The sequence below is a fragment of the Barbatula barbatula genome (genome assembly GCF_947034865.1).
Source record: "Barbatula barbatula genome assembly, chromosome: 7".
In the NCBI taxonomy this organism is placed as follows: Eukaryota; Metazoa; Chordata; class Actinopteri; order Cypriniformes; family Nemacheilidae; genus Barbatula; species Barbatula barbatula.
Window position 1 is genome coordinate 356,571 of NC_136770.1, and position 23,809 is coordinate 380,379.

General features: G+C 43.5%; 3 protein-coding genes across 30 annotated transcripts in view; 1 reads left to right on the forward strand and 2 right to left on the reverse strand.

Annotated features, from left to right (window-relative positions):
* Positions 1-7: 7 nt before the first annotated feature.
* tanc1a (tetratricopeptide repeat, ankyrin repeat and coiled-coil containing 1a) lies at positions 8-11,129 on the forward strand. The gene is made up of 18 exons (XM_079460287.1): positions 8-62; positions 1,531-1,762; positions 2,255-2,421; positions 3,606-4,216; positions 4,655-4,763; positions 4,844-4,966; positions 5,281-5,517; positions 5,605-5,772; positions 5,879-5,963; positions 6,113-6,246; positions 6,318-6,441; positions 6,514-6,689; positions 6,837-6,969; positions 8,404-8,433; positions 8,523-8,614; positions 8,705-8,851; positions 9,308-9,408; positions 9,570-11,129. Exons 4-18 carry the CDS (start codon positions 3,708-3,710, stop codon positions 10,603-10,605), a joined length of 3,204 nt encoding a protein of 1,067 aa, XP_079316413.1. The 5' UTR covers positions 8-62; positions 1,531-1,762; positions 2,255-2,421; positions 3,606-3,707; the 3' UTR covers positions 10,606-11,129.
* Positions 11,119-18,165, reverse strand: wdsub1 (WD repeat, sterile alpha motif and U-box domain containing 1). 18 transcript variants are annotated; one of them, XM_079460305.1, is made up of 13 exons: positions 18,122-18,154; positions 16,432-16,870; positions 16,139-16,326; positions 15,925-16,014; positions 15,763-15,856; positions 14,692-14,725; positions 14,532-14,572; positions 14,355-14,461; positions 14,186-14,200; positions 13,903-13,932; positions 13,579-13,758; positions 13,139-13,273; positions 11,119-13,005 (listed from the first exon to the last, which is right to left on the reverse strand). In XM_079460305.1, the coding sequence occupies exons 2-13, from the start codon at positions 16,827-16,829 to the stop codon at positions 12,854-12,856; spliced, it is 1,464 nt and encodes a 487-aa protein (XP_079316431.1). In that variant the 5' UTR covers positions 16,830-16,870; positions 18,122-18,154; the 3' UTR covers positions 11,119-12,853. The 18 variants fall into 18 exon arrangements, with proteins under 18 accessions (XP_079316431.1, XP_079316415.1, XP_079316429.1 ...); XM_079460289.1 differs by having other exon boundaries at positions 18,077-18,151; XM_079460303.1 differs by having other exon boundaries at positions 16,426-16,870; positions 18,122-18,145.
* An 888-nt stretch (positions 18,166-19,053) lies between these two features.
* baz2ba (bromodomain adjacent to zinc finger domain, 2Ba) overlaps positions 19,054-23,809 on the reverse strand; it is a 65,982-nt gene continuing 61,226 nt past the window's right edge. For 10 of the 11 annotated variants that reach the window (XM_079460944.1, XM_079460939.1, XM_079460943.1 and 7 more), the window contains 9 exons: positions 23,510-23,777; positions 23,269-23,424; positions 23,021-23,181; positions 22,635-22,936; positions 22,108-22,243; positions 21,362-21,508; positions 20,649-20,944; positions 20,423-20,566; positions 19,054-20,338 (listed from right to left, as the gene is read on the reverse strand). In XM_079460944.1, coding sequence (XP_079317070.1) covers positions 20,182-20,338; positions 20,423-20,566; positions 20,649-20,944; positions 21,362-21,508; positions 22,108-22,243; positions 22,635-22,936; positions 23,021-23,181; positions 23,269-23,424; positions 23,510-23,777 — 1,767 coding nt within the window. In that variant the 3' untranslated portion in view covers positions 19,054-20,181. The remainder of the gene's footprint in view (positions 20,339-20,422; positions 20,567-20,648; positions 20,945-21,361; positions 21,509-22,107; positions 22,244-22,634; positions 22,937-23,020; positions 23,182-23,268; positions 23,425-23,509; positions 23,778-23,809) is intronic. The other variant, XM_079460941.1, reaches the window with a different exon arrangement.

Sequence of the window (23,809 nt, forward strand, 5' to 3'; positions counted from 1 at the left end):
CCCCACCCACCCCAGATACACACCGTCACAGAGAGGGAGCTGTTAAACGCCTCGCCAGCAAGGTACACACACACACACACCCATGATACACGTATGACACTTTAGAGCAGGGCTAGTCAACTGGCCGCCCGTGGGCCAAATACGGCCCGCCAATCAACTTGACCTGGTCCGCCTTAACATTTCTTTAAGAAGTGCTTTAAGAAATGCACGTCCTGAGACGCCACATATTTGAAAGTCCCAAACGCTGCTACATTCAATACGAAAGTTGTTCCCGCGGCTCATAACGATTGACGACAGCAATTTGATCGGTCTGTCCAAGAAACTTGATGTTTTTTGCAACGGCAAACACAGCTAGCAGACGGTACGTTTGCCCAACGCAAAAGCTAGCGTTCCAAAATGTGTCTAGTGCCCTTGAAACTAACTGCACGAAGAGTACTACTATTGTTCATCTCCCTCCAGAACTTGCTCTTCAAATGATCTTGCCCTTCGAAGTGCGCGGGGCACATGAATGAGATTGAATTTACCTGAAGATGTGATCATAGTGCTCAGTTTCTTGCACAGATCAATTGATTCGCTCTATGAGACACCAGTTTAACGTCAAGAGGGCAGGGATTCATTTTGTGCTGAATGTATTCGTGTTTTTGACTTTTATTAATTTAAACAAATACCTTCATAAATATGACCATTATATGACCTATAAGTCAAAGCAACAAAAACTGTATTAAAAGGATCCTTGGGTATAGAGCGATGTAAGGCTTTAATATACTGTATGAACAATGACTTTAAAATTGTGAAATGAAAAAACAGTGTAACTGTCACAGTATTCATAAACTTTGAACAAATATTTTTACTTGGAAGACGCCATTTCTTTTGCGTCAAAATCCGTTATGTCAAATGGTTGCAACCTAAACTTGTTCTCTTTCACAACAGTGAAGCGCATGTTTTCCATATATAACAGTAAAAGGATATTACAACACATTCTCTCTATACACCGGGTTCCCTTTAAAGGAACAAAATGCAACAGATAACAGAAGAAATGATGATGTCACTCATCCTATTTATACTTTTGGAATCTGGCCCTCAAAGAAAAGTAGTTGAAGACCGCTGCTTTAGACTGTCTGATTCTGTTTAGAACGAGAAGCTCAGCGCTCATGTTTATTCATACACGTGATGTTTGAGACGTGTCATTATTGCTCAGCACGCGTTTGACACCTTTACATCTGGACCGCGTCGCTTCAGTCACATGTTTTAATCGGCCATCTGTAAGCAGGCCACCGTTTCATCCTCTGCATTCATTTGCTAGTGTCACAAGAGATTAGGCACAATCCACATACATGAAGTCGTAAAGAAGGTCCAGTCCCAGGACCCAGACACCTGAAAAAGAGAGAAACTGCTGCGTTCTGTACTTCCACGACTTCAAACCTTTATATCTGTTGAAGGAACAGTTCACACCAAAAATAAAATGATGACATTGAATTCAACCTTTAATGATGCGAAGACTTCATCTGTTGTCTTGTGTTGTTGTTGTAGGTGGTGGCGTATCACTATTGTCAGGCTGATAACACTTACACGTGTCTGGTGCCTGAGTTTGTACACAGTGTGTCGGCTCTGTTGTGTCGAGCTCCTCGTCTCAATGCGTACCGTGAGCTCTTACTGAAAGAGACACATCTACAGGGACTGCTGAGCTTACGCTCCTGCGTTCAGGACCCTGCCGCCGCCTTCAGGAAGGGCGTCCTGGAGCCCATCACGCTCCTGCACAAGGGTGAGACACATCACACACACGTATGTACAGTTAATATGTTTGCTAAGAGGCAATGAGGAGGGAAGAGAGATCCTGGAGCGCTACACGTGTGAGCAGATGGTGTCGAGAGCGACAGATGAAGGAATTAACAGGACGTTTGAGCAGATTTCCAGTATGGAAATGAAGACAGCCCTGAAGTCTCAGATGAAAGTGTTCTGGTTTGTAATGTCAGACTTACACGGCGAACGCAACCTTATACATGTCATGTATGAACTCAGACATGCAAGCTTCAGGTGCAGGTGACCGTAATGATGTAATGAATATAAAATCATGGCACAAGTCCTTCACAACATAGATGTAATTTGAAGGCTAAACGTGTGAATACATATTCACAGATAAATCATTTATAATTAAAAACTACAATATTGAATAACACATAAGAGTCATCATTGTTTATTTCACGGCCACTTTTTTTTATTCTGATCTTAAAATCATCTCACCTATTGTGTTCAGAGAGGAAGATTCCAGACGAGGATTACATCATTCTGGTGGACAACCTGAACGAGGCGGAGTTTCATAAGCCTGACTATGGAGACACCATCACCTCCTTCATCACCAAAATCATCTCAAAGTTTCCTGCGTGGCTGAAGCTCGTGGTGACCGTCAGGAATAACCTGCTGGTGAGATACTCTTGTCTTAGAGGGAACATTTGTCCATCGTTCTCTCAAGGTTTTTAAAACAGCTTCTTGATGTTAAAGGGACTTTTATCAGCGTGTTATTGGTAGAAATACACAAGAGTGATGACAGTAACAGACCTGTCAATCCTGCGTGTGGTGACATCACAGATCACATGTGCTGACAGGAGATGGGATGTTTCAGCAGGTACAGCACAGACTGAACGTTCAGAAGGTGTCCTGATGTGCTCTGTGTGATGATGATGATGATGATGATGATGTGCTGAGGTCACCGGCGGGTGTTTGGGTGTGTGTGTGTGTGTGTGTGTGGTCAGGCTGGATTCTGTCCGTCTCCAGAGACTGACGTTATGTAAGGTGGATAACGGCTGTGATGCAACGCTGCACACATGTATGTTCTCTCTCTCTTACTCACAGAATCACATGACCCCAATCTAGCTGACACACACATCCAAATTGAAAAACCTTTCTCACATACGAGTGCTGGTGTTGGTGGTGACCGATAGTTCATAAACTCATAGATGACATTGTGAGGTTCATAAAGCTTCGGTCTGAGAGAATTGTTATTACTCAAGAAAGTCTCTGGCTGCGTCCTAAATCGCATACTGTCACAGTATGTACTGAATTTGAAAAAGTACCTACATATCGGCCATTAAAACAGCACGTTCTATATGGGAGTAGTATGAATACATGCGGGTCATTCTGCGTCCGCCACGTTTTATGGTCATGTGACCCGTATGCTCTTTGACCTATGATGTATTAACAACAACCTACATGTGAGCGTTGATAAAAACATCATTTAGTCAAGAGAAATTAATTTATCGGCACTTACATTACAAACGGACATCCGCCTCAATGTTTTCATTGAAAATCAATGCAGTTCAAAATAAAATGTGTAGTCATTTACAAGTTAACATGAATATTTATGGTCGGAATACTGAAATCTAATCGATATGTCGGTCTAGAGCACGTTTTCGGATTGTTGGAGAGCAACACATTCTAGAACAAACAGTGGAGAGAAAAACAGTGTACTAAATAAAATCATTATTAAAATACATAGAATGTGTTTGTGTTTAAGACTGTGATCAGACTGCTTTAATCCAAATGAAATCTCTTTATATACGGTCACATGCTAAACAAAAACCTGAACTGATTTTGTGTTCTTTTCTCAGGACGTCACCAGTCTCCTGCCATTTCCCATCATCTCACTGAACGATTTCCATGACAACAAGGATATAACCTCCGACCTTTCCTCTTACATCATCCAGCACCGTATGGAGCACAGTCCCGACATCATGAGTAACATCGCCATTAACGGCAAAACTGACCCGAGTCACATGTCTAAACTGACCTCTCACCTGACGGCTCTGAGTCAGGGCTCGTATCTCTACCTGAAACTGACCCTGGATCTGTTTAACAAGGGTCACCTGGTCATTAAAAGCTGCAGTTATAAAGTCATCCCCGCGTGTCTGTCCGAGGTCTATCTGCTGCAGTGTAATATGAAGTTCCCATCAGCCTCGGCGTTTGAGCGTGCGCTGCCGCTGCTGAACGTGGCTCTGGCGTCTCTTCACCCGCTGACGGACGAACAGCTCTTCAGAGCACTTAATGCCGGCTCTGTCACGGGTCAACTCAACTGGGAGGATTTCCAGCAGCGCATGGACGTTCTGTCCTGCTTTCTGATTGGCCGTCGGGACCGGACGCGTATGTTCTGTCACCCGTCGTTCAGGGAGTGGCTGGTGTGGAGGGCCGATGGCGAGAGCACTGATTTCCTGTGTGACCCCAGGTGAGCAGCGATGTCACTTCCTGTGCAGTATGAGCTTTGCCTGAGTGAAACCATCATATAATGCAGCATCCAGGACTCCTTAGTAACCGCATAGCAACAGCCCGGCATGATGCTCCACAGCTCAGTCACTTCTTATTCTGTGTGGGATTGTTTGCTTTGTTAATCGAGTTCAGACAGAGTTTGTGTGTGTGTGTGTGTGTGTGTGTCATTTTCATTATCTGTCCAGACACACACACGCGCGTGATTGAATGTTGTGGTTTATAAAAGCATCCATCACTCTTGAGCAGAAGAGAGACTCACTGATCACTGATGAAACATTTGAATGGACGGAGAAAATGATGGGTGTTGATTTATGTGCTGATCTTCTGATCCTCCACCTCATGAGTGTGTTGTTTCTCTTGATCATGTGTTGTTTGTTTGTTTGTTGTCGTTGATCAGAAGTGGACACGCTCTGATGGCCTTCATGCTTTCACGTCAGGATGGAAAACTCAACCGTCAGCAGACCATGGAGCTGGGCCATCACATACTCAAAGCACACATATTTAAGGTCTGAATGTCACCGTGTGTTTGTTTGATGTGACGTCATGATGTTGATGATGACCTCATGTGGTGGTGTTGTGTTGTCAGGGTCACAGTAAGAGAACGGGTGTTTCCTCCAGTGTTCTTCAGCCTCTGTGGATCAGTTACAGTACAGACAGTCTGTCAGCGGCTCTGTCATCTCTCAGAAACCTCTACACGCCTAATGTGAAGGTCAGCACAACTCCACCAGGAAACACTTGGATCGTCTCACGGATTGGCTGTTTTCTATATTCATCCGTGTGCTATGACGTATGCATCAGAGATGTGTGCTGGCTGTCAGTAAACCCCCATCACCTGCGTGCTCCAGAGCAAATCTTGATGACATAAATGTTATTGTTTGTTAATAAATGTGATGTATTGAGAGCAGATGTGAAGTTCTGAGTGTTGTTGACTGTGGTCATTAAGTTAGTGTGGTGATAACTCACTGTGTGGTCTTCAGATCAAGGTGAATGAGATGTAGTAGTGTTGTTGTTGTTGTTGTGTAGGTGTCGAGGTTGTTGATTCTGGGAGGAGCGAGTGTGTGTCATCGTACAGAAGTGTTGAACGGGGCACCAGTGTTGTGTGTCCAGTGTCATCTGGGTCATCTGGAGATGGCCGCTCTGCTCCTGGAGTCCGGCGCTCCGGTGGACGGACAGTCAGAGAACGGCATGACATCACTGTGTTACGCCTCGGCATCGGGACACCTGCCGCTGGTCACTTTACTCTGCAGAAAGGGAGCAAAGGTCAGTCGACAGGAACACAACACAAACATACACAAACCTCAGATCTTCATTCATGATCAGTCAGAATGTGATGTGTGTGTCCGTCAGGTGGATCATGCTGATAAGAGCGGTCAGTGTGCTCTGGTTCACGCTGCTCTGAGAGGTCACACTGAGATTCTGCAGTGTCTTCTGGAGAAAAACTCCTGGAGCTCAGAGCTGAAGAACACAACACTACAACAGGCACTCATCGCCGCCTCCAGCATGGGACACACACAGGTACCAACACACACATGGGTTAAGACACACGCACACACACACACAAACACATTTTGATGACCCTTGAACTTTGTGTGACGATTGTGTGTGTGTGTGTGTGTTTCAGGTGGTGAAGATGTTGTTGACATTGAATGATGATGATGAGTTGTCAGTAGAGATTGATGGTCACGACACACTGTGGGGGGAAACAGGTTTGTACATATTGGCATCATAATAATGGATCAGATCACCACACCTGCTGTACATGTTCATGACCCCAGGAGATTCCAGAGATATGATTGGTCGAATTTCACATGCTAAACTTGATGATGCTGTTTGAAAGTGCAGTGTTTGTGTTCAGCTCTCAGTGCTGCAGCTGGGCGGGGCAAACTAGAGGGGTGTGTCTTCCTGCTGGATCAGGGAGCCAATGTCACGCAACCCAACCACAGAGGCGTGTCTCCCATCTTTAATGCGGTCAGACATGGACACACACAGGTATGACGAGCACCGCTCTCGAGTCACGTGCACATGCGTGTCGTGTCATGTTTGTCTCTGGTGTGTTTCAGATAGTGGAGTTATTTGTTCAGCGTGGTGCGGATGTGAACTGCACTGATAAACACGGACGTTCTCTGCTGATGGTGGCCGCGAGCGAGGGACACCTGCCCACGGCAGACTTTCTGCTGTCACGGGGTCAGTGACCCGGAGTCAGAGGTCAAAGGTCATGTTAAGCCGCTGATGTTAGAGCGTGTGTTGTGTGTGCAGGAGCGTGTGTGGCGGCGGTGGATAAAGAAGGTCTGACCCCTCTGGGCTGGGCCTGTTTGAAAGGCCAGAAGAAAGCGGTGGAGGTTCTGGTGGAGAGAGGAGCTCAGATAGACCACACGGATAAACACGGACGCACCCCACTCGACCTCGCCGCGTTCTACGGAGATGCTGATATAGTAAGCTGAAGGAAAATGAACAAATGTGGAGTGAATCCAAAACAAGATGAAGCCGGAAAAGACCTTTCCTTTTCTTGTCATGTTAAATGTTGTGGAACAGAATGAAAGCTGGCGCCGTGTTTTAACGTTGCGTGTGATGTGTTTTAGGTTCATTATCTGGTGGATTGTGGAGCGGCGATCGAACACATGGATTACAGCGGCATGAGACCTCTGGATCGAGCGATAGGAAGCAGAAACACGTCAGTGGTGGTCACGCTGCTGAAGAAAGGAGCTAAACTGGGTGAGTTTCACCTCAGAACATCATGACATCGGTCTCTTGGGTTTGTGTGTCGTCCTTTAGAATCTAGATCACCTCGCTCCACTCTCAATCTAGAACAGAGAACATTTGTTCTGAGAGCGCTGAGTTGTGAATGTGATGTGAAAGCAGGTCAGACTCACAGCTGAAGTGAAGTAGGACACTGGTGATGTATGACACTCTTAACTCAGCTCTTTACACAACATCAACACAACCTCTGGTGTGAGCGAGTGTGTGTGAATGTGACGGTCACTCTGGACCGTTGTGCTGTGATTGGTCTTTCTATATGCTACAGAAAGAAGGACAGTGGACTGATTTTGTCTCCTGACGCGGAGAAGCTTATTCATGCATTTATGACCTCAAGACTTGACTACTGTAATGAACTACTTAGTGTTTGTCCTTCATCATCAATAAACAGACTACAGTTAGTTCAGAAAATACCATCACATAACCCCAATGTTATCAACCCTTCACTGACTTCACATTAAGTATCGTATTGACTTTAAAGTTCTTTTAATCACTTATAAAGCCTTAAAGGGTTTAGCCCCTACCTACCTAACAGAGCTTCTATCACACTACAACCCATCACGCTCTCTAAGATCTCAAAACTCTTTTGATAACACCTAGAATAACTAAATCCACCAAAGGGGGTCGAGCTTTCTCATACGTAGCACCTAAACTCTGGAATAACCTTCCTGATATTATTCCAGGATCAGACACACTCGCCCAATTTAAATCTAGATTAAAGACACATCTCTTCAGCCAAAATATGCTAAATGAACCACCAAGAGATGCTGACATTAGATATTATTTACTAGGTCTTTTTTTTATAACAAGTTAAATTATTCATGTTCTGTGTTTTACCCTTTTTTTGTTTTTCCCTGTGAAGCTGCTTTGGAACGATGCACAATGCATGTGAAAAGCGCTGTATAAATACAATTGAATTGAATTGAAGAGTTTATTTGCAAAAACAAACCGCTCCAGTTTTATTATTTACTGTTTTTTGTATATCACGTTTTTAAATCGTGCTTTCAATACGCCGTTATCTGATTTTGCAAATGAGTTGTGTTTCAAGTGAACTGCGTGAGTGTTCTAGATAATACAGAGTTCAGTGTTATTCTTTCAAGTGTTAACGCTCAATCCGTCCTAAAAACACAACAGATATACAAACATACACAACAACTGTGATGCTAAGCCTTGAGTATACTGACAGAGTTCAGAGGATATTTTCTTGAAAATGAATGAATTTGCTTAAACCAACATGAATATTTAATAAGTATGTGTTTTATATTCTGCTGTGGTTTAATGTAGGATGTGTTGCTGTACTGTATTTCTTCAGTGAGGTCAGTTTCTGCTCTTCTTTCATATGTTCTTCACTCTTTGTTTCTGGTGTTTTCTGTGCTGCTGTCACTGTTAAAGGCTACAGAACATCTCCTTATGAGCGCTCAGGTACATGTTTCACTCGTCCTGTGAGTGTCTGTCTGTCTGTCTGTCTGTCTGTCTGTCAGCACTGACGTCTGTCTGTGTGTCTGTCGCAGGGAACGCTGCCTGGGCCATGGCCACCTCCAAACCGGACATTCTCATCATCCTCCTGCAGAGACTCATGGAGGAGGGAAACCTGCTGTATAAGGTCTTGAGCTCGACATTAATGAGTGGATCATGTGACATTAGTTGCTGTGTTGTTTCTTTCTCTCATACACTACACGTCTGTCTTTCTCAGAAAGGGAAGATGAAGGAAGCGGCTCAGAGGTATCAGTACGCACTGAGAAAGTTTCCACGCGAAGGTTTCGGGGACGACCTCAAGGCCTTCAGGGAACTGCGAGTTTCTCTCTATCTCAACCTGTCTCGCTGTCGCCGAAAATCCAACGTATGTAACACAAATAACAGCTTGTAAATATGAATATTTCGGTTTCGATGTGTTTTGATGAGCTCATGTGCGAGACAGACAGTTGCTGTGGATCCTGATACCTGTGATTCTGTTTGAATAAGATCATTAAACGGTTTTGGTTCTGTATTTGAAGTATACAATCACAGCATTACACATTCAACACCAGCAGAATACAGACACGCACGTGTTCCATCTCTCAAGTGTTTAATTTAAGTGTGCTTTTGCTTTATTGGCATGACAAAATGTACATTCGTATTGCCAAAGCATACAAATAATGCAAGTATTGAGAAGCTCTTAGAATAGTGCTCTCTCTCTCTCTCTCAAGATTCAGAGAAGCTGATCTAATCAGTTTTACATTGCCAAAGCACAGGAACATTTGAATAAAATCATAATAAATGAGCATCTATATATACATCTCTCTCTCTCTCTGTGCAGGACTTTGGCATGGCTGAGGAGTTTGCCACCAAAGCTCTTGAACTGAAACCCAAGTCTTATGAGGCGTTTTATGCTCGTGCTCGAGCCAAGAGAAGCAGCAGGTAGGAAAGCTCCATACACTTCTCTCTCTCTCTCTCTTTCTTTATTAAGGATTGAACAATTAGTCACTCTAATGCATTCATACATTTTTAATGAACATCTCACGGATCTTTCAACATTATACAGTATATTCATTACTAATATTTATTTTTCTTGTCCTCAGGCAGTTTGCAGCAGCGTTGTCTGATCTCTATGAAGCGGCCCGTCTGTGTCCCAGTAACCGAGAGATCCGTCGTCTGCTGACGCGCGTGGAGGAAGAGTGCCAACACCTTCAACTGCAGGCATCCAAACACCCGTCCTGTCATACCAACCCCTCGCATCATGAGGAAGACCTCGATGACGATGATGAGGAGGATGATGACGATGAACATGACATTGAGTGCGTAGAGAAAAGCCCAGACAGTCTGAGTGTGAACATGTTACAGGCAGAGGAAGACGAGGACAGCAGACGTGAGCAGACGCAGAGGAAGGAGAACTGGCATCAGAGCCGCACTTTACCCGACTCTCTGTGCCTGGCGCTATCAAACGTCCAGTCCGCCGTCTCTGTACCCGCTCCCGGCCCTGCCGCACACCGCCGCCACCCGTCCAGACAGGCTCAGAGCATGAAAAGCCGTGAGTACAGCTGCTCTCTGTCTGCCGACAGCAGGACGCCTCAGAGCGCCGGATCCAGTCCCATGCCGAGCCGTCACCGGCCCACCTCCCTCCGGGCAGGACCCTGTATTGACATCGGACACAGGGGCACAGGCGGTCAGTTTACTTACACAGAGAAACCCACGGAGGCCGTCGTTGAGCCAAGAGGAGAGTTCTGCAGGAGCAGCAGCGTGAGAGTGTCCGGTGGAAACCTGGCGGAGAGCGCCCGTGTGCGCCACTCGGAGCATAAGCCACGCCCCTTTATGGGTATCATTGACAAGACTGCACGTTTTCAGCTGCAGCAGGTGCAAGGTCACCACGGCAACCAGATGCCCGGTTACGGCTGGCAGGGACTCGCTCCGGAAGGGCTCGTCGGGAACACGCATGGACCGCCCGGTGACCTCCAATTCTCTTATCAGGACCCCGTTCATAACAGCACACACACCACTGAGTTTCACCCCCCCAGTAACCCGCTACAACAGCACAAACAGGCCAGCCTGGCCCGGGACAATCCCATCCACATCAGCTCCATCAAACCCAAACGCTCCTTCATCGAATCCAACGTGTAGCTACAAACTCATTCACAGAAATATGACTTAAACATAACTACTCTTATTTCATATTTACTCATCTCAAGACACAACTTGGAAGTTTGAAGCGCACGAGAATGTTGTTTATTTGCGTTTACAGCTTCAGATGTTTTTAAGCACATACTAACACGACAGAGCAACGATTCAAATAATGGATCGAGATACACGAGCTGACTTACATGTGTGATGAATGTTGTGTACAGGTGTGTGTGTGTGTGTGTGTTCTCATCATCCGCTCACTGTTATTTATTTTTGGCTTGTTGTCGAACTAAAGCAATATTTGAATTTTATATACGAGTTATTTTTGCACAGCTGTATGTTATGAAATAGCAATATGATTGTAGAGATGAACCGTATACAGCAGACATTCATGGGTGTGTTATCAAGAGGTCATAGATGTTGTTTCATATGTACATTATTTGTGGTCATGTATAGAGCTGATATGTATGTCAATATTTCAGGATCATATATATCAATAAAACCCCAGACTTAAGACTTCAGTTAGTCCGGTTTATTTCATAATCAACATTCACATTGTGACTCATGTTTATTACGAGTCTGACCGTAAAGACAGTTTTAACCAATACTTTCAGTGTATAGATATAGATTCACTACAGAAGATGAAAACTCATCGTTTCATAAGACAACGTTTGCTTAATATCTCAATTTCTTCAACTCATGAGATGAAATGCAGAACAAGTGGAAAGACTGTCTCAGATATTTCTCTTGAGAAAAAGAGTCAGAAATGTGTCTGTCATGAGAGTTTGAGAAGAGACGTCAACACTGTGTGAAACTGAGCTCAGATCCGTCTCGTCTGTGATCAAATCAATATCAACTCAAACATTTCTCATCAAATCCAGATGATTTCACCTCAAGAATCAACATTTATGTCTTCACACAATTACGCTCTCATTTGATTCTCTTTTTATTTCATCTGAGCAATTTTGGGAAAAAACGTTTGAGAAATCTGATGTGCTCTAAAAGTGCGGACTGTAAGACTCTTGTCTTTCCAGATGTGATCATTCAGAATGATTAGTAGTCAACAGAAAGACGTTAATGAAACACGCTTCTGCTGAGCCTTTAAAAGTGTCTTGTGTCCACTAACAGAGATCATGTGTGATGCGTTCTGTGTTTGTTTATCATGTATGAGTTACGGTAGTCTTACGGTTACATTCTGTTATTAGATCACAGAGTTTTATACAGTAAATATATGAACTGTTAATGCAGCACTAAACTGATTTAGTAATAAAACATCTGTTAGTCAAACGTGCATAAAGAGTGTTTCATGCTTTGGTTCCTAAATGAGATAAACTCATGTTTTATTGTACGGTCCAATGAATATCAATCAAACTGCAGTTGGTTGGTTTTGATTTAAGCCATAACAACTACAAGAATACAGCAAACTAACATCAATAAATCACAATAAAAACATGTTAACATAATAAAAGACATTATTTCTAATTAAAAATGTTCATTTTTGGAACCAAACTCATATGTAAGGAATAATTGACGCCGGGCCATTCAGGAAGCTGCCTGTAGGCACTATACGCATACCCATATAATGTTTGTCAACCAATCAGATTGAAGCGTTCAACAGCCCGCGGTATAAACTGTAATAAAGGACTGCTGCTTCAAACTTTACCAATCTCTTTATCATCTGCATCATGATTGAAATGAACCCTGATAATATTTATATCAAACAGCTTTCTGACAAGATCATAAGACTGAACTTGAGCTCAAATGAAGGTTTCAACTATAAACTATAACCGCAGATCTCACCCAACAATTATTTAAGACCATCACTCTTACTTTACAGATTTCATTAGACCAAACTTCCTTTTTATGTAACGGACTTTGAGAAAAAAGTCTTGAAGAAAGAAATGGGATGACTAACTTGTAAGACTAGTCCTAAGCCGTTTATGCAACCGGCCCCTGATCTCAAATCAGACTCAGGACTGTGTTGAGCTACGAGATCCGAGTTCTTTATCAAATTATGATCGCAGGTCAGAAGCATAAACGTAGCGGCTAATTAAAACTGTGTCTTAAGAACTAATCTGACCAACAAGCAGTAAAGACACTTCACAACTATACTGGACACAACAGATTTCAGACTGAAACGAGACCAATCCACCTTTTTATGTAACTGTCATGAAGACAAACATTACATGACTAACAGGTTCTTAATGACGCCACAGACGTCACTGGTCTGAGATCAGTTTTATCATGATCACTGGTTAGTGGTCCAGCGGCAGATGGCCATTTTAAGAGTTCGGTTAGGTGTCAGAAGGGTGGTCTGCAGAGGCAGATTGGTCATCGGACTGGTGCGGTTCTTTGTGTTGATCCAGCTCTCGATAGCCTCCCGTTCATACGAGTAACCATCTGCACACAGAACACACGTGACGACTGTAAAAGGGGTAAACTAAACCAAGAGCAGGATCCATGCGTGACTGACCAGAGATCAGTGTCAACCTGTCAGTCTGTGGATGTTCACGTGTCATGTAGCCTCCCTCACCTGCAGCGATCACCGGATCTCTCATGATGTCACGTGTGATTGGACAGAGGTACTCGTCTGGAGTGCCGTTACACACAGAAGACATCTTCAACTCTTCAATCTTCTTCATGACTTTACTCCGCACACCCAAAGACTCTGAGAACACAACAACACATTTGACCTAAATACAGTATATATTTGATTTCTGCTGTTGTAAAAAGCAGAAATAATCAGCTTTGAAACACACAAACCCTACAAGTGCTTTACATAACACACAACAAATCCCATGTTTACATCCAGCACAATCTCTGGGCCCATTCCTCCATGATGTTTCCCCAAAACATCACTTAATGGAGATTAGGTAACATGAACGAGACACTACATGTTATATAACACATGACACGGCTCAGCTGAGGTCACGTGTGTGATTGTGATGTGAACACAGATCGTGAAAATCATACCGATGTGCAGATCAGAGCTCAGGGTTTCCTTGGTGAGCGACAGCAGCTCTTCTCCATCCATGTTATTGGATCTGAACGCATCCATCACAGCCTCCAAACCCTCCTCCCGTAACCATGACAACACATCCTCCTCAGACCACTCGCTGACCATCCGTCTGCAGTGTGCTCGGATGCTGCTGCCTGAGACAACAACACAACACACTGTCACGCTTATGACATCATCTGGAATCAGTTTGAGACATGAAGCTTTATAGTTTGATGATGAGGATGGCGGCTATTTCTTTAGATGCATACAGCTTTAGACTTTATGTTTTGCTGTCTTACCTTCATTACTTGAAACGGAAGCAATGTCATCTGATAAGAGGAACACAACAATAAACAAACAAATCTAATTAAAAGTAAAAAGTAAAGTTTGGCTAAAAGGAACATTTTCCTCCAAAAGCTCTAAACTGCTCAGTAATCTGCACATTCACACTGACAATCCTCTGATCTTAACCATAAGAAAACAATATCTCACAAACACGTCACTTTAAAATCTGTGAGATGAAATGAAGAGAAACTGAGCTCAGATTTCTCAAGATCTCAATATGAACTCAAAAACACTCACCAGGAAGAGATTTGCCTTCAGATTGAGGAAGGAAATCCATGTAAAAGAAAGTGAAACACATAATTCAGTGAAACAACTGTTTGTTGGGCGGGACGATCTGTTTTTACAACCACAGGGATAGTTTAAAAACGCTGTTTCATATTTATTTTAGAAATGTAGAATTGCCCACCATGAGCGCTGGCACCGTCCTCCACCCTCCAGATATTAACAGTCTTGTCCATGGAGCCGGTGGCGATGATGGCGGCCGTGGGGGAGAAAGCGCAGGCCGTCACGTACCTGTCAAACACCACCACGGTCTTTAACAGCAAAGAGCTGATGTACAGAAGATGTGAAGAGAGAAACTCACCTGTCGTGTTGGTTAAGTGTGTAGAGTAAAACCCCTTCATTCTGCACACACGACATCAGCATCACAACACATGCAAAACACTTTCACGCTACGCTGTCAATCATCCTTTATGATATTGACTGGATGGACACAATATATGATGAATATGAATGAGACTCACAGCTTGATACACAGTCACCGTTTTATCCACAGATCTGTGAGAGAGAGAGAGATTATCAGACCACCTCTTCATGAGCGGTAAAGCTGGGCCTGTCTGTCTGTCGACTGTATCTGTCTGTCTGTCAGCTGACACATGAGGGATATTAGGAGCGGTCAGATTTATTGTGTTTAGTGTAAATGAAAGAGAGAGGAAAAGATACGCTGTCTCTATAATCTTCATGTTTTCATCTTCTAGTCTGATCTACAGCAGCTGCTGTCATTCAACATTACACACGCAACACGCAACACGCTGGTATGTCTGTGCTTTCACAGCGTCACCTAGTGGAAGATAAAGGAACTGATCTGCAGGACTTTCACTTTCCTTCAATCCCTTTAGCTTGTTAGTGAAGGTTATTCTTTTAGCACATCATAAACACAAAGCTGAGAGAAATAGATCAGGACAGAAGTGCTTGGCAGTAGTGATGCACCGATAGGATTATTTTAACAAACAACTATCGTCTGGTTCTGATATCGGTCAGTTGCACCGTACTTTACAACACTAGCTAGGATCGACTTCACATTTTAAGAGAGGCACAAGTTAAGATCAAAATACAATAAGTCTTACAAACAATCTTCAAAGGTGATTTTATTTACAACATTAACTCATATTTGACTTATTATTGAACATTTCTTTAATGACCTTAAATAAACTCTGTGCTGTTCTATTGAAATGTTTCGCCAGGAGAAAAAACGTTGGATTATTCAGACATGCAGCTCAAAGCCTCCATGCAGTTAATGAACCTTCTCGTGGTGTTAAATTAATCCAATATCGGACGCCAATATTTGACAGGATCGTGTAATATCAATATAATTTATTATCATACAGCATCTGCAATGAGATTATAGGAAATTGAACTTTTCAACAGCCCGTATGTATTCTCTGCTAGCAGTGAGCAAACTCGCTCTTTACTGTACAATGAGACAGAAAAGTTACCATGACAGACTCATAACAGAAATATGTTCATGTGTAAATGCAGAAAGGTTTGTGTGATGGTTTGGTTTACTGTTGTGTGTGTGTGTGTGTGGTACTGACCCGGACACCAGCATCTGTCCATCAGCAGAGTAAGCACATGACAGAACCGGAGCAGACTGACCCGTCAGAGTGTGAGCGAGCTTCATCTTTACATCTGAACACAAATAATACAAATAAATAAAAACACAAGAACACAAACACAGAAAGAGAAAAGCATCAGACCTGCAGTAGAGACACGAAAAACAATCCATATCTTCAGCAAACTGTCCTGTCCACATGATGCCAGACGAAACTGAACACAGCCGTCTGCGTCTGAGAGAGACAAACATCTCTGACTTTATGTCAAGAATATAACGTGTCAAAGCCTCAGAATACAGTAGAGAACAAACACTTCTGATCATCTGTGATGTGTGTTTCAGTGTTTGTGCATTCTCACCCTTCATCGTCTGTGGAGCAAACTGACAGCAGGAGACGCCGAGGTCATGAGCGTTCTTCTCTGCGTGCAGATGATTCATGTTGAGATCCCACAGCCTCAGATCTCCATATGAAGAGCCGGTGATAAAGAGCTGAGAGCAAGGAGTGAAGGAACACGCCACGATACTGGTGTCAGACACGGAGCCGCTCCTGTACACACACACACGGGTCAAGAAATCACTAAACACTCTTTTACCAGCAATAAAGCGTTCGTGCTAATGAGAGACTGTGAAGTGTGTGATGTCACACATGTACTTGTGCAGGGTTCTGGAGGTGAAATCCCACAGCGCGGTGGTCCCGTCTGACCCTCCAGACATCAGATATGATGAATCAGGAGAGAAGGCACAGACTCGGACCGGACTCCTGCCGGGATGCTCCAGGACGGCTTCGATCTCTCCCGTGTCCATGTCCCACAGTACGGTGGTGGCGTCCGTGGAGCAGGAGGCGAGGTATCGACCGCAGGGACTGAAACAGCAGCAGTGGACGCCGTAGCCGTGTCCAGAGAGAGGAGAGAAGGCCATCTCACTGAAGTCTCCGGTAGAGAACACACAGATGCTTTTATCAGCCGAGCAGGTGGCCAGAAGAGAGCCGGAGAACACACAGCAGTTGACATCATCTCTGTGTGTCTGTAATGTGCACATGAGAGACACCATCTCTACTGCACCTGTCTCTCTCTCTCTCTCTCTCTGAAGACCTGCGCACACACACAACACAAGAGTACAGTACAGAGGATCACACACACACACACACACTACAAGATTCATAAACATAAAACACACTTCATTTACTCAGTGACATCACTGATAGCACAATCCATCTGGCTCACGTTTACATCTGCAATACATCTGAACGTCTGCTAAACATCTGGAGATCTGGAAACATCTGATAAACATCTTAGAAAGAGCAGTTGTTCATCCGTTCTAAATCATACACATCTCACAGACGTCTTCTAGAGGTCTGACAGCAGACGTCTCAGAGATGTAGAGCACATGTATGTGTGCTATCAGGCGATGGTTTGACTTTAGTCCCTGCTGATAAACTATTTACACAAACACAACTAAACAAATATATAAAGTCATTTACAGTATGAAGGCTGTTATTCTATCTTCATTGAATGTGTATCTATTGGTTCACATCAGTCAGTCAGAGAACATCACACAACACAACACAACACAACACAACACAACACAACACACAACACACACATCACACACATCACACAACACACACATCACACACAACACACACATCACACAACACAACACACACATCACACACATCACACAACACAACACAACACACACATCACACAACACAACACAACACAACTCACACATCACACAACACAACACACACATCACACAACACAACACAACACACACATCACACAACACACACATCACACACATCACAACACAACACACACAACACACACATCACACAACACAACACACACATCACACAACACACACATCACACAACACATCACACAACACAACACACACAACACACACAACACAACACACACAACACAACACACACATCACACAACACATCACACAACACACACAACACAACACAACACACAACACAACACAACACATCACACACACAACACACATCACAACAGACGCCATTATCTCTGTAACAGTAAACTCCAGTAATATTACTAATAATCGATCCGCCAAACCTTTAACTTTAACGCGCTTTCTACAAACATCAACAATCTTATTAGAATGAGAATAAAACAACATCAATTTACTCTATAACGGAGGTCAGCGGACAACTGTCGCAAAACCGTTATTTACTCATGTCACCTCACGGCAGTATTATTACCTGTTGTTATATTTATTAATTTATTAAATTCAAATACACAATATACATTTATTTACGTAATTACCGCTAAATAATCATAAAGTGACCGGACAGTGAAGACGTGACGCACCTCCGTGTTGACTTCCGGATTCAGTCACGTGACTCAAGCGAATACCACATGCCGTTTGTTTACTGTGAGGCTTTAAAAGTGTTTATGTTAATGTCAGACCTTATTCATATTAAAGTTCGTGATTTTGCCTACAAAATATCATTTTATTTCAATAACTGCAGTAATCTCAGACCCGAAAATCTAAACGCGTCCGTAATTTACACACGTTCAAAAATAAATACCACCTCACATTGAAATAATAATAATTACTTTACACATTTGTTTACATTTTAAAGCTGTGAAATCAATTAAAAAGGGAAATTCATGTAAATAATAAAAGGAAGTAAATCAGAGTCCCTCAGATGTATCTTTAATGACGTCATAGGCCTATACCTGTCAGTCTCTTTAATATGTGGTCAATATCGTCAGTCTTGCTCGGAGTTACCGTGATTATATCGTGATTGTCCTAAATGAACCGCGTGTTTACGGTATCGACACTAAAACCTCTAGAACCGACTGAGACGATAATCCGGTTTACACATCAGTCTTTCCTTCAGATGTTTGACATTGTATTGTATAATTTACTTAAAATATGAAGTGTTCATTGAATACGCATTTCATTTTAATACGCAAGCTTAAATAATAGATGTATTTTTTTATACATGTAACATGTCCCACTAAAAATAATCACATCAATGGCTTTTTGAAAGATTTGATGAAGTTAAATTAAAGTTAAGGTTGTTTTTGTGATATTTAAAGGTTTTGTTAGTGTGTGCATCTCACAGATAAATCTAATTTAAATAGCAACAGCCGAAGCAGTTTGACATTTGAATATAGTTCACAGATTTATTATTTGACGGATCATTAATCGAGCGCAGTAAGTGTTCAGTTCAACAGCAGGAAAGATGAGCGACAGCAATGAAGTGCAAAGAAACCACCGGAGACACTTTGTGGATTTAAAAACATCCTTTTAATAAGTTCGTGCCAAACATCCACACAGTCGCACAAACACACTCTCACATCCACACACACACACACACACACTCTCACATCCACACACACACACACACACACATCCACTAGTGAAAAATAATGCTTCTACAAAAAGAACGCTACCATTTGTTTCCCACAATATCTTTAAATAAAATAACTTCAAGTACTCTGACGCAGGTACAAAAAGAACTCAGTTCTAGCTGCCTCCAGTGAGCCCGGACGGGCGGGCGGCTCTGGGGCCGATGGGGGGATACTGAAGAATACTCCCACAGTTTCGTACAGTATGCCTGTTGAGCGGAGGCCTTGATGGGTTTTAGAGAAGAAAACAATGACGTTACAAAACATGGGGAAAAAACCAAAGCAAAGCAAAGGATTTTTTGTATTTTCCCTAGACCCTGTTCTGAAGGGTAGGCACTACTAAGATTAAGGAGACCACAGTGTTTTGTAGAGGATATGTATATACTGTACAAACAATAAATGTATATTATTCATCACTTTAAGACTAAAATCAATTGCTACAATCGTTCTAAGGCATAAACAATAGCCGATGTCTGAAACAATATGTACACGTCATTCCGAAGCAGACTCCATCATATATATTGACATGAATAGACAGTATGTACACACGGGACGGCTGTCAGCGTGTACAGTGATACACAGAGGGTTACAGAATACTCTGATGCCGTCTGGCACAGATCAGTGTAAACAGTTTCTTTCTTTCTTTCGTTCCTTTTTTTTCTTGGCTTTGTTTCGTATTTGGAGAGGAAAAATAAAACAAAAACACAAACAAACAATAAACAATAAACATTCCGTTTGATTTAAAGCAGTTTTGCTATTTCTTCCTTTTCATAGAAAACGAAGAGTGGACCTTTCTTTTTTATTTTCTCATAAATAATCATTTAAAAAATTAAATAAACTCACTATAATATTAACCAGAACGTAAAAACAACAAAACCAACGGACATATTTACAGGTAGTGGACAGGGATTTATCTCCGGCTGGATGACATTTCAGTGCGACTCTTCTCCGAGGATCAGTTATTGCACGAAGCTGTGTGTCTGTTTGGGTGCGAGACGGCTGACGGCAGATCAATTGGTCTGCTTCAGAAGTTCGGTCCACCTCTTCTCGAAGAACTTTCTCATGTTGTGTCCGGCCCGGCCGATGTCCGAGTTATCCTCGTTGAACTTCTCGCAGTTGTCGAACACCAGGTTGACGTCGATGATGAACGTCTCCAAGTTCTGATACCTGAACAACAGAGCAACATTTCTTCCTCTGGACTCTTCTGTAAGGTGTAAATGATGAAATGAACCAGGACAGAAAGACACTTACTGACTGCTGACCAGTTTCTCTCGGATGGTGGCGAAGTCCATGGGCTTTTTGATGACTTTCCTGTATCCCGGGACAGATTTGAGGTTGACGGGTGTGAGGAACGGCCAGGCGTCCTGATGACGTTCCAGTTCAGCCAATAGAATCCTGAAAAAACAAACATTTTAAAGCACTGAGAAACAAACGTCACACGTGATAAAGAGAGAGAGAGAGAGAGCGAGGAGGGCACCTGCACAGGCCCAGGTCTCTGTTGTTATCTCGGGCTGTTTTTGCTCTCTTCACACAGGCGGGACTGTCGGGTTTGGTCACGGGTGACGGGGTGGACGTGTTCTTCTTGTTCTGGTTGGAGGTGTTTGCTGATTTCTTTGGGGTGCTGTTGTTGTTGCTGCTGGTGCCGGCCGTCTCTTCTTCACACGCTTCCGCTTGTTTCTTGTTTTTCTTGGCGGATTCTGTCGCCTTCTTTCCTCCACTGGCTGGTGCTGTACGGTTCTGCTGCTTCTTAGTTTTAGGTGACTGACCGCTTGCCTGAAATGATGATTTAATAAAAAAAATGGAGAAAAATTCTGTATAACGATAATTTGAGATCTTAAAAAATCGCGGCATCTCATCTGTTATTTTCACCCGTTTCTCTAGTTTTCCTTTTATTTTTTGCAATTAAATGCAAATAGAAACAAGATTTTTGTTGGGAGAAATATCGTTAGTAGTTCACAGAACGAAACAAAAATGATAATTTTACTTTAACAAGTATCTAGAAAAAGAGTCTCTGAAACGGTCTCTTAATGTTTTTATTCCGCAGCTGTTTGTGTGCACAAAGCATTATAAAAGCTTTAAGTTGTTTTTTTAATTATATGAGGTAGACTCTTTTCACATATTGTGTAAGCTATTGTAAAAATAATAATAATTGCAGGTAAGAAATAAGCCGTGGCGATGGGATGTGGTTACCTTGGAGATGCAGGCAGGACAGTACCAGTCTCCCTCGGGGATGTTGGTGATTTTGGGTTTGTGGCAATAGGTGTGACATCCTTTATCACAGCCGTCACACAGCAGAAGCAGATCCTCATTATCACCTTTTCTGCACATCTGACAGTACTGCAAACAAACAAAAACAACAACATCAACAACAGGAGCTTTACTCTCTCAACAACTACATGCTGTTGAGAGTCTATAGTGTTTCTAGATGTATATAACGCTACCTCCATTTGCAATCTGTTAATATGTATATTCTGCTATATAATACCCTGTACAATGGCTCGTATATGTTATTATCCCCCATTATCTGTACAATAGTCTTTTATTTTATATATGCATATTTAGAATCTTTTAGACTGTATATCTTATTATATTTGTACTGTCATTGTGTAAAAAATGTGTATAAAGCTCTTCTGATTCTGATGTGCTTAACAAACAACAGCCACTTTAATACCTTATGATATTATTTAATACAAATTCATTTTAACTTCTTATACTGTATGAATGTCAAATTAAAACAGAAAAATGGAAACTTCTTATGTTGCACTTATTTATTTGTCGCTAATTTCAATATCTGCTGAAAATAAATACATAATTTCATTTAGTTTTTTTGGTCAATGAATCACATTTAAAATAGTTTGTAGAGAGAGAGAGAGTTTGTTTTGTGTCCATTTTCACTGGCAAACACTCAAGATATGTGTACAGGTGAACAGACTGACCACTTTCATGATGGATCTCTCCCAGGCGATGGATTTCTGCAGCTGCTGTAAACACATGGCCAACTGAGAAGAGCTGCGGACGTCACTCATAGCTTTCCTCCAAAGCTTCATCCCGGGAGCGATCTCCTCCTCTCCCCTATACACACACACACAGTGATCAGCCGACGGGTTTGACATCATCACAACACACACACAATGTCACACCCAAATACACATGAAGAGTGCAGTGTACCATGCATTCAGAACACATGAGAAAACACCAAGTTCTGGACTTGTGAAAGAAATTCACAGCTGGAAAACAAAGTTGGCACACTGCTCATTAAAACCATGCAGCCGTAAACAGAAGGGTGCAGGCGGGGGTGGGGAGTTGGGAGGGACAAAAACCAAGCACGAGAAACCAAAACCGAAGCTGGAGCAGGGTGAGACGGATGAGCAGAGCGGCTCAGCCCCGGCCCGGCAGACAGAGGAGAGAGGGAGAGCATGAGGAGGAGGAGCAGAGGCGAAGGCCGCCAGTCCGGATGACCTACCCTTCCCCTCCAGCGCTAGTGGATGGAGCAGGTGCGGGGACAGTGACCGTACCCACATTATCCAGTTTGATCTGGATGGTGGTCCCTAAGGGGCTCCGCAGGTACCTTCTCTCGATGTGCCGCTCCAGATCGGCAAGTCGTGTCACTGCGATGTCCAGCGGGTTGTCGGAGCGACGGATCAGGCCCTTCTCCAAGCATCGCTCCTCCTGGGACTCCTCCCCCGGGCGGCGCTTGGGAAGGGGCTTGTGCTCGTAATACACCAGGTCTTCTCTCTCGGACTGCGGCTCTGGGTACGCCCAGCCCTAAAGCGAGGGATTGTGAGAAATGTTAACCGATGGTCTGTTCGCACGTAACCGATGAAAGCTGCCAAGCATCTGCGCACTCACCTTGACCTGCAGGCTGGCGGACGTCACCTTCCGCTCTAGTTCCTCCACCTGCTGCAACAGAGCGATGTCCGTCTCCATGGCCTGCTCCTCCACGCACCAATCCTGCAGCGTCTCCACGGAAACCTGACCCTCGTCCAGCTCCGACACCTCCATGACTGCCACTGCCAAACAAACTGCTCATGAGAACCCGCCCCTTCATCATTTCTTTGTTTTGTTTCTTGTTTGAAAGAGTTTGTGGTTGCACTCACCCTCTTTGTTCTTGTTGCACGTTTGCGTGATGAGCTCGATGGATTTCTGCAGTTGTTTCTGGAGTGCTCGCTCTCTGATTCCTCGACTGTGGAGGGCGTTCATGAGTGCTTTCAGCTCCTCCATATCCGTCACCTTCCACCAGCCCAAAAGCATGTCTGAAAACACACCAAAACACATCAACAACACTGCATGCGACCAATGGGTAAATCTTGCCCTGTTATATTTCTGCAGTTCACTCACCCTCGGGTATAGGCAGAGGTTCGGGGTGATCGTGGTTTTTGGGAAGCTCCAGGGCCGCAGGAGACGCGGCACACGTCAGCTTCTCTCCGGTGGGAACAGGAGAGCCGCTTTTGCTGGTGGAGACGCTGGGGGCCAGGAGAGGGCTGGCGCTGCCCTCCGCTGACGGGTACGTGTGCAGGGGGCTGCTACACAGGGGCAGATTGGGGCTGATGACCCCGCCGGACCAACTGCACATGGATAAACCCATGAGAGATCCACCTGACTTCACCTGGAGAACATCACAGAGGTAAGAACGGTCAT